This window comes from Xenopus tropicalis, chromosome 8 (assembly GCF_000004195.4).
Source record: "Xenopus tropicalis strain Nigerian chromosome 8, UCB_Xtro_10.0, whole genome shotgun sequence".
Lineage (NCBI taxonomy): Eukaryota > Metazoa > Chordata > Amphibia > Anura > Pipidae > Xenopus > Xenopus tropicalis.
The window spans coordinates 111,640,492-111,653,580 of record NC_030684.2 but is presented as its reverse complement, the minus strand read 5'-3'; the positions used below and the strand labels follow the sequence as shown (position 1 = coordinate 111,653,580).

Below are 13,089 nucleotides of genomic sequence, written 5' to 3'. Positions count from 1 at the left end.
CAGGGAGTTTAGTCGCCCCCGAAAACAGAGATTTGTCACAGTGCAACTAATCTCCCCAAGTACCCCTGCCCTAACACATCCGTCATCTTAAGGGTGAAGACACACTGGAAGACACACTTATTCAAGGCTACTAAATACCAGAAAATCCCCTGCCAAAGAAATATTGAGAATTGCCTGATGTAGGAAACAGGGCAATCCTGTGGGGAGGGGGGTTGTTTTAGTTGGATAAGGGGGACAGTACAAGAGACCCATAACTAATAAGTGACTCCCCTTTACTTGAGTGTCTCACCTTATTTACTCCATTCTAACAATGACATTATCCTATGACACTGAGCTTACCCATGTCTCAACTCGCGAGTCTTTTTCGTGTGCCATCCCGCCGGCGACTTACATGTTCGCCGGCAGGATGGCGGGTCATGGCAACTCGGGGAGATTAGTCGCCCGCAAACAGGGAGTTTTGTCGCGGGCGACTAATCTCCCCCGTGTGCCAGAGCCCTTAGGTGACACTTTGCATTGCCCTATATCTGACATCACTGGAAATGGAAGGGGACGGTTTAAAAATGTTTGCACAACGTTGGACTGTGGTTGGTTAGGGTCAGCACAGGCCATCAATTTACCTATAACAAATCTCAAATAATCATACACTGTTAGACATTTTCCAGTGCTGTGTGCCTAATCCAGTGGTTCTCCTAATAGTGTATCTTAATTACTTGTCACTGCCTTACTTGTAAAATGCCAGAATCAAATTGTCCACGAGACCCAAAATGGATAAATGATCTTGAGATGATCTGTGGAATGCCCTTCCTAGTGATGTGGTAATGGCAGACTCTGTTAATGCCTTTAAGAGGGGCCTGGATGAGTTTTTGAACAAGCAGAATATCCAAGGCTATTGTGATACTAATATCTACAGTTAGTATTACTGGTTGTATATATATAGTTTATGTATGTGAGTGTATAGATTGGTTAGTATAGGTTGTGTGCTGGGTTTACTCGGATGGGTTGAACTTGATGGACAATGGTCTTTTTTCAACCCTATGTAACTATGTAACTATGTAACTATGTAACTATATTAGTTGTCATTTATCTACTTGTCACTGTTTATGTCATTTGGATTTACACTGATATCTGATGCAGACAAAACTAGTTTCTATCTCTCTGGGCTCTTGTTTAAAACCTTGCTAGACTTTCTGTTTTTGAATTTCGGCTTTTATACCAAATAATTGTCTGGGCCTGCCATATTTTCTTGAAGGAAATGGATCTATGTCTTCTGTGAACTTCTTGCTTGACCCATGGGCCCTAGGGATGTGCAAACAGACCTTATCCGTCAGTTCTTTATGTCTAGTTCTCTCAGATACACACTTCATCATTTAATGGATGGTCTGTCATAAATTGCAAAATTTGTGTTACAGTCAGTGCATTTCTTCCTGTTTTCCCAACTCTTAGGCAATTAGCAGAGCAGGACAACGAGGGGCCCCTAGGGTGTTACTGACACATTTACAGTACACATGCAATTAATTTTCAAAGTTTTGTTGCATTTGGCATTGTTTTTGATCGGTTTGTGTTGTTGTGAAAATGGTATGAAATATTTTTATTTGGGTCCTGTAAAGGCTACCTACTTTTCTAATCCTATACACATTCAGGGGGTCTGAATACCAGAGGATCTCACAGTGGGTTCCAGCAAGGTACAGTCTCCACCATAGGTCTATATGGTACCTATTAAATTCAAGGTATGTGTTTAAGTGTTGTCGGAGTGGGCCCATGATGATAAGTTTTCTGGTGTTCCCTATGAGACCCGGGTAGTTAATATTTAAAATGTTTTTATTTTGTACATAAAGATATGTGGGGAAATAAGATGTTGTAAAGTGCAAGACGATTTTCTGAAATTTCACAAATCGCTAACTTTATCAAAGCTTTACAGTTTGGTAAATGGAGTAGTAAGACACAATAAATGTGTAACTTCCAACAATATATGTGATTTTTGGGGGGTCAACTTCTAGTTTGGGCTCTTATGTCACAAAAAAATTAACCACATGCGACGTCCTTATTTTGCAATAGCCAATACACGGTTTGCTGGGGTAAACATACTTTTTATGGCTTTCACCACCCATGCAATGCAGACATTCTGTTGATTTTACAGAAGTGACCACTATGATAGTTCACAAGCACAATTTCATCTACATGACAAATACTTTGGTAATCTTTTGAATATTAGGCATTGAACTATTTAAACAGTTCCATGATTATGATGTTTTATTCCCAAACCTAATTGCATATGGGAGATGAAATGCAATAAGGTGCAAGCTTTGCATGTGGTCATGGAACTCCTCAGTGACTAATACCCTTTATCATTAGTCATCATATAATACTGTACCTCCCACAACACATGGCATAGTAAAGTAAAAAGTGCCAATTTCACATTTTCATCTCTGTCCCTTGTTTGTATAAGATTCAATGGCTTTGGTTCAGACAGACTTAAGCTGGCCATATCTCGAAACATATACTCATTTAGCAAGGTCCGAAAATTAGACAATCTTTTGCCCACCTTCAGGTCAGAGATATTACACTGTTTCTATCGGACCAAACAATCAGATTACAGCGATGGGGGTATAGGCCACAAGATGTTTAAACCCGTCTGATTGATGTCTGACCAAATTTTCAACCAGATATCAGTTGATCAGGCCCATCGGAGAGCCCTGTACATGGGCAGATAAGCTGCCTCCCCAAAAGCCTTCATTTAAAATCCTCTTATGCCCCCACCCCAGAATGAAAACTGCAGAAAGCTGGGAAGAAAAAAAAACAAATTTATTGCAAGTTACAGACTGCATTGCTGAACACACGGTACTGGCTAGAGATATAAATGAAACAAGAGTCATTTTTGTAACTTTCTATAACAAGGTTTGATATGCACAGTTTTATTTTCTTGTAGAACAGCAGCAAAAAAGCACCAATTCTCCATAACCATGCAGCTGTTATTTTGATGAAAGCAAGCTCAGCAAGTTATCTGATCCAGAGACCTTAGGAGTGTTCTGGGTGTAGTTCAACAACAGCTAGAAAGCCACAAGTGAAGTTGCCCAGATTAATGGAAGCATGAAAATAGAAAGCTATAGTTTCTCAAAATAAAATCTGCTTGTAGAGAGATGTGGAGACACAGGGTTTTATGTTATAATTAGGACAGTTCTAGTCAAGTATAAAAGCCAACCAGTAGTAGCAGTTACTGGTATCTATCTTGCAAAGAGAACTCCAATTAGCTGCTCAGGCCAACTAGACCCAAAGCAAGCATTGCACCTTTTATTGCATTAACCTAACTCATTTTTTTTTATTAATAATGGAGGAGGTTGAGGTATATTAGAGAGCAATACATACTATGTATGACTGGGTGACTTTTGCAATTTCTGTAGTGGGGCAGAATGTGACACTTACTGATCTATTGTCTATAACCATAAACATTTCCAGCTAAGAAAGCAGGGCATATTTTGTCAGGTTACTCAACCAACCAATGCCACACCTGCTTTGTGATATAAAATGTGTGACTGTCTCTGAAAAAAGGACAGATGTAGCACGATGCTTGCATGTTGTGCTTCTGAAACATATAAAGTGCCAATGGTTGCCAAAGCATTTGGAGTAGGACATTAAAGAGCAATTAGTGCAATTTATGGAGATCTATGGGGTTTTGCTTTTAACACTTGTTGCTCCTCAGGTTCCTACAAAAGTGCATGGAACATCTGTAGATACTACGTGTAATTAAGTATATATGCCTGTGCATATTACAGTTTATTACTTGTTTTTCATCTCTATTAAAATACAATTAAGCCCTAGGAATGTACGGCTTTAAATTTAAACACTATGTCTGTATTGATTTTTACACTTGCAGTGGTGTTTTCTGGTTTGGGCTTAGCTTTTGTTCATATGACAATTGTATAAAGTACATTATTCCTAAAGCTGGCCATTCATGGGTTGCTACTGTAGACTGAGTTGGCAGCTTTTCACCCTGCACATGGGCCCCTCAGTGGGTCCTGCAAGATCAATCTCTAAACAAAAACTGTTCAGGTATTGATTGGACAGGTTTAAAAATCATGTTGGGCAGCTTCATTGCATTGATTTGGCCCTCTGCTGATTGTCTGCCAGTGTCTAAAATCATCCCTATACAGCCCACTGCATTGGTGGCCAAAATGGGTTAAAGATCCACTTGTTGGGCAAGGTCTTACTGGCTTTAGTCTTATGTACCAGAAACTTTGTTTTTATAGAGATGGCGACTGCACCGTAAAGTACCAAATACTCCTTTAGATATAAATAAATGTATATGTGTGTAAAATCAATGTCCTGTAACATTTTCTAGGGCAAAAACTAATAATGAATAAAAAACTTTTTTTAATCATTAGAGTATTCAAAATAACAATGGTTTTGTAGAACATTTTTTAATTATAAAACACTGGATGTGAAAAAAAATCACTTTAACATTTAACAGCTGGTATGATGTCCAGCGTCTTTTTTTTTTTTTTTCTTTGTTATACCTCCAGCCTTATAGTTTTCCTTATATTTGCAGAAAACGGATAAGGTGTTCCCAATGTATTACATTTTTGTATTTGTTAGATCAATTATTACATTTTTTTTTTTTTTCAAATTTGCTTCCCAATCAGTCTTCTATCTGGTTATTGAGATCACTGACAGCATTTTATATTTTGGGGGGTTAGGGACTGAAATAATAATGAAAAAATAAAAAAAAGGCCTTGAATACCACTGCTTACATCATATTAAAAGTTGATTTGAAAGTAAATATCCCTATCTTTTTTTAACCCTGGTTTCGAAGTTATACTTAATTCTTGTACAAAATACTCAACTCGCTGTAGCATTTCTACATGTTAGCATTTTATACAAAAATTAAAGAAGTTCTTAAACATATAAGCATGTTCCTGTCTGCTTTTGATGTGTTCCTGAAACAATATGAAAAATAACAATCCCTTAATTCTAGGGACTCGTTTGTTCTTGGGGAAAAAAAAAATACATAAACAGCACAAACAGGAAAAATACCTTCACATTTACTTTTCTAAATGTGAGTAGAGGAAATGCACAAGAAATACCAGTTGTATTGTAGCAAGTTCTTTACCACCACTGACCCAAGTTATTTTGTTTTTGCTCTATTTAGTTTTCATTGACATTATTAGGCTAATGTCACACGTGACAGATTCTTATAATCAATGACACAGAGTGGATTTCGGCACAAAATGCATACTTGCGCTTTGGAGCCAGAATCCGCTCCAGGTGCAGACAAAGAAGCTCATTTAAGAGTAGGGGCAAATACTCAGCCTGCGTTTATCCGCAGTCCAAGAATCTGCCACTTGTGGCATTAGGCTTAGAATTATTATGCGCAATGAACATTCTTTTTCTGCATAATTTATACAGGCCAATCTCCCTCTTCAACCAAAAGGAAAAATAACTGGATAATGTGGTAATACATATAATAGTAGGCCAGACAGTGCAATATAACCCTAATCTTATCCTCTGGGCAGAAACCCAAGCAGATCCATTGAACTATCAATTATATATATTTATGTATATAATATATACAAATAAACTTTATCTCTTTTTCACCATACTTTTAAGTCCTGTGAGTGCCCTGCTTTATATGACAGTCTAAATATATATTTTGTGGAGGTTTTGTGATTTAGTTAAATCCCAAAATGATCAATTTAGCTGATCCCTACCATATAATATGGTAGGGATCAGCTAAATTGATCATTTTGGGATTTAACTATATTTATATATATATTTATATTTGCAATAAAAATATATGGAGAAAGAACAGTCAAGGCAATAAATAGGTTAGCTACCACTCTGATGTATAAATACACAGGGATGGAATGTTAATTGCACACAATACTATATAAAGTATTATTGACTGAAAGGAAGAAAACCAGAAATATACCATTATCAAAAAGTAGTATATATATTTAACCTTTAAGAAAGCAAATATTATACAGTATAAAGTTGCACCTTGTTCATTATACATATAATCGTTAGAAAGTTCTTTAAGCTCAGAAAAATCATGGATTCCAACATATATAAGCTTTACAAAAAAAGCAACAAAAATAAAATAAGAACAAAACAAACAATACCTCTGATAGCACTGCAACATATTTGAGTGCTGCCATCTGAACTGACAAATCCTGACTATGCCCACTTTTAACAGGTTTCCAATAGGGGAAATAAACCTTACACCATCTTTTGAATATCTGTGACCAGTATTGAAAGAAATGTACTGCCTAGAAATAAGACTTTATACCTTTCCATGTTATGTAATCTGAACAAAGCATCAGTAAAAGGTTCTCTGAAGCACAATACTGCAATGTTATTTCTTATGAATGGTTTTGACACCCCGTGCTGTGTAAAGGCCTTTCCATACTCCATACCTGAACCATTACTACCCTCCCTTATCTCTTCAAAAACACAATAAGGGGCTGTCAAGTTTTCTTAGCTGGCTTACGATAACCTAGAAATTAAGGGATGCAATCCTAACTAAAGCAGCTTTTTCATTCATGGTTTTACAAAAATCCAGCATGCATTGCATGACACAGTTGCATTCACCAGAACTTACATTTCCCATAATTGCATTTAGTACTGCAGACTCACATATCTTTGTCAGTAAAATATGCACAAAAACAAATGAAATGTATTCAATGGAACTATTTACCTAACTCCATGTTTTGGCTAATTTAGAAAAAAGACAATGCACCCCAGTGCCTTACTTTGAAACAGATGTTAAAGGGACGATGACTGTACCAAATGCACCAAAGACAAAGCAAACCTTCCTCTAATATTTTTAGGGCTTAAATTCAAATAAATTAATAACTGTTTTGATTAGTACTGAACATTTAAATCATATATTCAAAATAACATTGATTTGCTTACAAATAACTTTTCTTCTATATTTAAAAAGGATTTATAGTGAGGAAAGTAAGAAATTAGTGCTTAAGCACAAGGCTTAAATTTTGACACGAATGTGTGTGAGTTGGTGTCGCTTCAAGTGAGGATCCTGCCTAAAGCTCTTGCCACATTCGAAGCAGTGGAATGGTTTCTGTCCTGCGTGTATTAGATAGTGTCGTTCCAATTTGGAGGGAGAAAGAAATACTTTGGTGCACACGCTACATTTATAGCTTTTACGGACATTACAAGTTCTCCTTGACCGCTGTGGCTGCCCAGAACGGGATTTTGCAACACGATCTCTTGACACTAATTTCCTGGATTTTTGGTGGCCCACAACTTGAAACCTCTGTGGGCTTGTAGACTCACATGGGGAGTCTATTTCTACCTTAATATCTGGGATGTCATATTGCACTGAGGTGTCACATACTTGAAGGTTTTCCAAAATGTCTGTAGCATAATCCATGTTTTGTGAATACCGATAATCCACCTGTGTGCCTTGGACAAGTACTTGATGAAAATCGTCAAATGTCTCTTTCGCCCTTTGAAAAGTAACCCTTCTTTTATGAGTAACTTGATGTCTTTTTAGGTGCGCCGACTGACGGAATTTCTTTCCACATTCAGAACATGCAAAGGGCTTCAGTCCAGTATGAATAAGATAATGCCTGCGTAGCTTGGATAAAGAGGGAAAAGCTTTCTCACACTGATCACATTTATTCATGTGCCTTTGGATTAGTACACCTTTGGCACCCCGCAGAAAATGGTGAAGTGTATCATATTCTTCCACCGACTCCCTCCTGTTAGAGATAAATGTTTTTTCTGAATTGTAATCAGTGTCTCCATTTACCCAATACTGCTGAAAACAGAACCCTAATTCTTGGCTCTCAAGGTGCCTTTGTAGGATCTGAGATTGCCCTGTGTTGCGCTTGAATGCTTTACGTTGAAGATGCTGTTTATGAGTATCTAGACAGGCCTCACTCTTCCGACACACAGGACCACTTGGCTCCAAGGATTTTGTCTCTCCAAACTGATCAATTTTCGTAAGTCTTCCAATGGACATGGATGTTTCTTTTTTGTTTGGCCCAAGTTGGGCTTCACCTCTGTTTCTCTGCTTTGCAGTCCTTTTCAGAAACCTTCTTTTTAATGGCTTTCCATCCTCTAATATAAAACAGGAGTGCTTTTCTAGGACTTGTTGGGTTTCAAAGCACTGGTCACAAGTGGGACATTGATAAGGAACCACGTACACAGAGAAGACATCATTAGATTCCTCCTTCACTGTCTGGAAGACACCATTCTCAACTGGTACTACAGTCCTTGAAGTCTTAGGTTTCTTTAAAATATTGTGAAAATGCACTTGTTGAGTGTGCACCTCTTCATGCTTGAGAAGTTTCCCTGAGGTCTTAAAAGATTTAAAGCAATGGCTGCACTTAAAGGGCCTCTCCTGAGTATGGGTTAGCTGGTGGATCTTAAGGTGGGCTTTTTGTCTAAAAGCTTTACCACATATAAGACATGTGAAGGGTTTCTGGCCTGTGTGAATTAGCACGTGCCTCTCCAACTTAGACCTAGATGCAAACACTTTCTCACATATATCACAATGTGAAAGCTTTTTATTGGGGAAGGCATCCTCAAAATCACATTGATGGAGCCGTCTACTCTCTTCCGTAGCAAACACCACACTACAACTGGTACAGAAGGAAGGAGCGGAATTCTTCTGGTAGGTGGTTGATGGTTTCTTGCCTGATTTCACTTCACTTGAAGGAAAGCCATGATGTTTCTGCTGGTGCTTTGAAAGAGTCTCATGCTTTTTAAAGTTTAGAAGGCAAATTTTACACTGGAAGGGCCGGATGTGAGTCCTCTTATGCCTCTCTAAGTGGACCAATTGCTGAAAACTTTTTGGGCAATCCTGGCACTGGAATGGCTTTTGGCCAGTATGGGTTAGATAATGCCTGGCAAGTTTGGAAGGGGTTTCAAATTCCTTGGGGCAAGTATCACACACATATGGCTTCCTACTGGGGACTCCATTTAGCCCCCTGCATTTCTGGACTTGCAAGGTAGTTTTCATGTCCTCCAAAAGGTGCGCTCTGTAGAGCCGTTTGGTTCTCTTCCCAGAAATAATCTGCAGGTAAAATTAAAAGCACAATAGTGTAATAAAATTCCGCCAAGAACACGCATTCAGTTATCTACTTACATAGTAAGTTTCTTGTGTGCACGTCATTAAAATATGCCTGCAGTGCTCATCTCTCCTAACTGCTCCAAGACCTAAATCAGTGCTGTCCAACTTCTGTGGTGCAGAGGGCCTGAAATTATTTAGCATACATAGTGGAGGGCTGCTAACGGAAGCCAGTTTTGACCACTCGCCTTTTTTAAACCACACCCACTACAAACCATGCCCATATTAATGGTGGTAGCGCAGCAAAAACCCAAATGGTTGATGTTCACTGAGGGGATATTAAGACACACCCTTAAATCCATATGCCTCCTCCTCCCCTGTGGATAGCACAGCAACCCCCAGCATATAATTACAAACCTTAGGGACCATTTAATGGCTATTTCCAACTGCTAACAAACTCCCAGGCAGAGTATGGCACACACAGGCAGCGTAGGTCAGGCAGAGTATGGCACACACAGGCAGCGTAGTTCAGGCAGAGTATGGCACACACAGGCAGGGTAGTGCAGGCAGAGTATGGCACACACAGGCAGCGTAGTTCAGGCAGAGTATGGCACACACAGGCAGCGTAGTTCAGGCAGAGTATGGCACACACAGGCAGGGTAGTGCAGGCAGAGTATGGCACACACAGGCAGCGTAGTTCAGGCAGAGTATGGCACACACAGGCAGGGTAGTGCAGGCAGAGTATGGCACACACAGGCAGCGTAGTTCAGGCAGAGTATGGCACACACAGGCAGGGTAGTGCAGGCAGAGTATGGCACACACAGGCAGCGTAGTTCAGGCAGAGTATGGCACACACAGGCAGCGTAGTTCAGGCAGAGTATGGCACACACAGGCAGGGTAGTGCAGGCAGAGTATGGCACACACAGGCAGCGTAGGTCAGGCAGAGTATGGCACACACAGGCAGCGTAGTTCAGGCAGAGTATGGCACACACAGGCAGGGTAGTGCAGGCAGAGTATGGCACACACAGGCAGCGTAGTTCAGGCAGAGTATGGCACACACAGGCAGGGTAGTGCAGGCAGAGTATGGCACACACAGGCAGGGTAGGGCAGGCAGAGTATGGCACACACAGGCAGGGTAGGGCAGGCAGAGTATGGCACACACAGGCAGGGTAGGGCAGGCAGATTATGGCACACACAGGCAGGGTAGGGCAGGCAGAGTATGGCACACACAGGCAGGGTAGGGCAGGCAGAGTATGGCACACACAGGCAGGGTAGGACAGGCAGAGTATGGCACACACAGGCAGGGTAGGGCAGGCAGAGTATGGCACACACAGGCAGGGTAGGACAGGCAGAGTATGGCACACACAGGCAGGGGAAGCAGGCATAGTATAGCACACACAGGTAGGGTAGGACAGGCAAAGTATGGCACACACAGGCAGGGTAGGGCAGGCATAGTATGGCACACACAGGCAGGGGAAGCAGGCATAGTATGGCACACCCAGGTAGGGTAGGACAGGCAAAGTATGGCACACACAGGCAGTGCTCTGCCTGTCCTATGCTGCCTGTATGTGCCTCTGCTATACACACAATGCTGGCACTGCTCCTACAGTCTGAGTCTGAGGTGTGAAGAGGTGAACAATAGGGTGCTTACAGTCTGAGCCTGAGGTGTGAAGAGGTGAACAATAGGGTGCTTACAGTCTGAGCCTGAGGTGTGAAGAGGTGAACAATAGGGTGCTTACAGTCTGAGCCTGAGGTGTGAAGAGGTGAACAATGGGGTGCTTACAGTCTGAGCCTGAGGTGTGAAGAGGTGAACAATGGGGTGCTTACAGTCTGAGCCTGAGGTGTGAAGAGGTGAACAATGGGGTGCTTACAGTCTGAGCCTGAGGTGTGAAGAGGTGAACAATAGGGTGCTTACAGTCTGAGCCTGAGGTGTGAAGAGGTGAACAATGGGGTGCTTACAGTCTGAGCCTGAGGTGTGAAGAGGTGAACAATGGGGTGCTTACAGTCTGAGCCTGAGGTGTGAAGAGGTGAACAATAGGGTGCTTACAGTCTGAGCCTGAGGTGTGAAGAGGTGAACAATGGGGTGCTTACAGTCTGAGCCTGAGGTGTGAAGAGGTGAACAATAGGGTGCTTAGGGTGCAGGGGGTGGACAATGCAGTGTGAACAACACAGGGGATTACATATTTAAACAATACAGCAGATTTACAGCCTGAATCCGAGGTGAGAACCATGCAGGGGGGCAGGTAATCTCAGTATTGACACAGTTTAAATCTTACACAACGGTAAGCCATTACAGCAGCCAGACAGGTGGGGGGGGGGGCATACAGAGGCGGGCCCCAGTTGGACAGCACTAACCTAAGTGAAACAGCCGCAGATCGTGAAGTGTATACTGATAAGGAACACAAAGCCCCCGCTTTGGATCTACTCACTGTGAGTCAGGGTATGTACGCATTCCTCCTTATCAGCCTTGTAGTTCCCTTGTCTCTTCACCGATCACTCCTGTGCTGAGTTCACCCGGAAGTCACGTGGTTCACTGCAGCCAATCGGGATGGAAGGGGGGAGCTGAATCGAATCTAGCAGGCAAGAGCAGAGTTGATTCAGGCTTTACAGCTGAAGTTAAACATAGACAGATTTTAAATAAGGCTAAGCCTCCCCAAACCTGCTTGGCACCTAAAAAAAAGACCTCACTCTGATTCTGCACTGTCCTGGAAATCTTCAGCTCCTGCTCTGATTGGAGCTTTCTTCTTGTGGATTCTCCAATCAGAACACAGCTTTCTTGATAGACAGCAAATTGACCAATCAGGGCACAGATGCGCACAGGGATCTGGAGATATTACAAACTGAAGGCAGTGCAGAAGTAAAGACTGAAAAGAAGACTCTGCAGCTGTAACTTTACCTAAGAACCAACTCACAACTTTTGCTGCAGATTTCATCCCACTCCCACAGATACTATACACAGGTACTATACACAGATACTATACACAGGTACTATACACAGATACTATACACAGATACTATACACAGGTACTATACACAGATACTATACACAGGCACGATACACAGGTACTATACACAGGCACTATACACAGGCACTATACCCAGGCGCGATACACAGGCGCGATACCCAGGCGCGATACCCAGGCGCGATACCCAGGCGCGATACCCAGGCGCGATACCCAGGCGCTATACCCAGGCGCGATACACAGGCGCGATACCCAGGCGCGATACCCAGGCGCGATACCCAGGCGCGATACCCAGGCGCTATACCCAGGCGCTATACACAGATGCTATACACAGGTACTATACACAGGTACTATACACAGGTACTATACACAGGTACTATACACAGATACTATACACAGATACTATACACAGGTACGATACAGTTCTGAAGGCTGAATCACTAGCTGAAATTGCATTGTTTTTTTGTCACCTGACATTATAATATCCCTATCACATCTAAAGGGGAGGTTCACTTTTAAGTTCACTTTTAGTATGTTATAGATTGGCCTGTTCCTAGCAACTTTGCAATTGGTCTTCCTAATTAATTTGGATAATTAACTTGGATAATTTTCCTTTCTCTTCTGCCGCTTTCCAGCTTTCAAATCGGGGTCACTGACCCCGGCAGCCAAAAGGTATTGTTCTGCGAGGCTACAATTTTATTATTACTGTAATTTTTTATTACTTATTTTTCCATTCAGACCCCTTAACTATTCTTATTCCCATTTCTTGTTTAAACCACTACCTGGTTGCTAGGGTATATAAGACCCTAGCAACCAGATAGCTGTTGAAATACCAAATGGAGAGCTACTAAGCAACTGAAAAACCATTAAAAATAAAAGAGGACCAATTGTCTCAGCCTACATCATATTAAAAGTTAATTTAAAGGTGAACCACCCCTTTAAGCTAACTGATCACTGTTTGCAGATCCCCTCACAGAAGTGCATGTATAAATACTTTTACATCCTAAGCATTTTAGGGTAAAAAAAAACACTCCCATCTGCACTTTTGCACAGTATCCCTGGGAGTCAGTGGGAAAGGCAAGAGGTAGTTGGGAGGTT

The 13,089-nt window shown here is 41.4% G+C and overlaps 1 protein-coding gene across 4 annotated transcripts; it reads right to left on the bottom strand.

Moving 5' to 3' along the window:
• Nucleotides 1–2,781: 2,781 nt before the first annotated feature.
• znf770 (zinc finger protein 770) lies at nt 2,782–11,734 on the bottom strand. Of its 4 annotated transcripts, none has more exons than XM_002932844.5 (3): nt 11,717–11,734; nt 11,458–11,601; nt 2,782–9,034 (listed from the first exon to the last, which is right to left on the bottom strand). In XM_002932844.5, the coding sequence occupies exon 3, from the start codon at nt 8,978–8,980 to the stop codon at nt 6,980–6,982; it is 2,001 nt and encodes a 666-aa protein (XP_002932890.2). In that variant the 5' UTR covers nt 8,981–9,034; nt 11,458–11,601; nt 11,717–11,734; the 3' UTR covers nt 2,782–6,979. The 4 variants fall into 4 exon arrangements, with proteins under 4 accessions (XP_002932890.2, XP_004917327.2, XP_004917326.2 ...); XM_004917270.4 differs by having other exon boundaries at nt 11,699–11,731; XM_004917269.4 differs by lacking the exon at nt 11,717–11,734 and having other exon boundaries at nt 11,458–11,690.
• Nucleotides 11,735–13,089: the final 1,355 nt, after the last annotated feature.

Coding starts and splice junctions, on each gene's coding strand:
- znf770 (XM_002932844.5), bottom strand. CDS start 8,980: ATGAAAACTACCTTGCAAGTCCAGAAATGCAGGGGGCTAAATGGAGTC.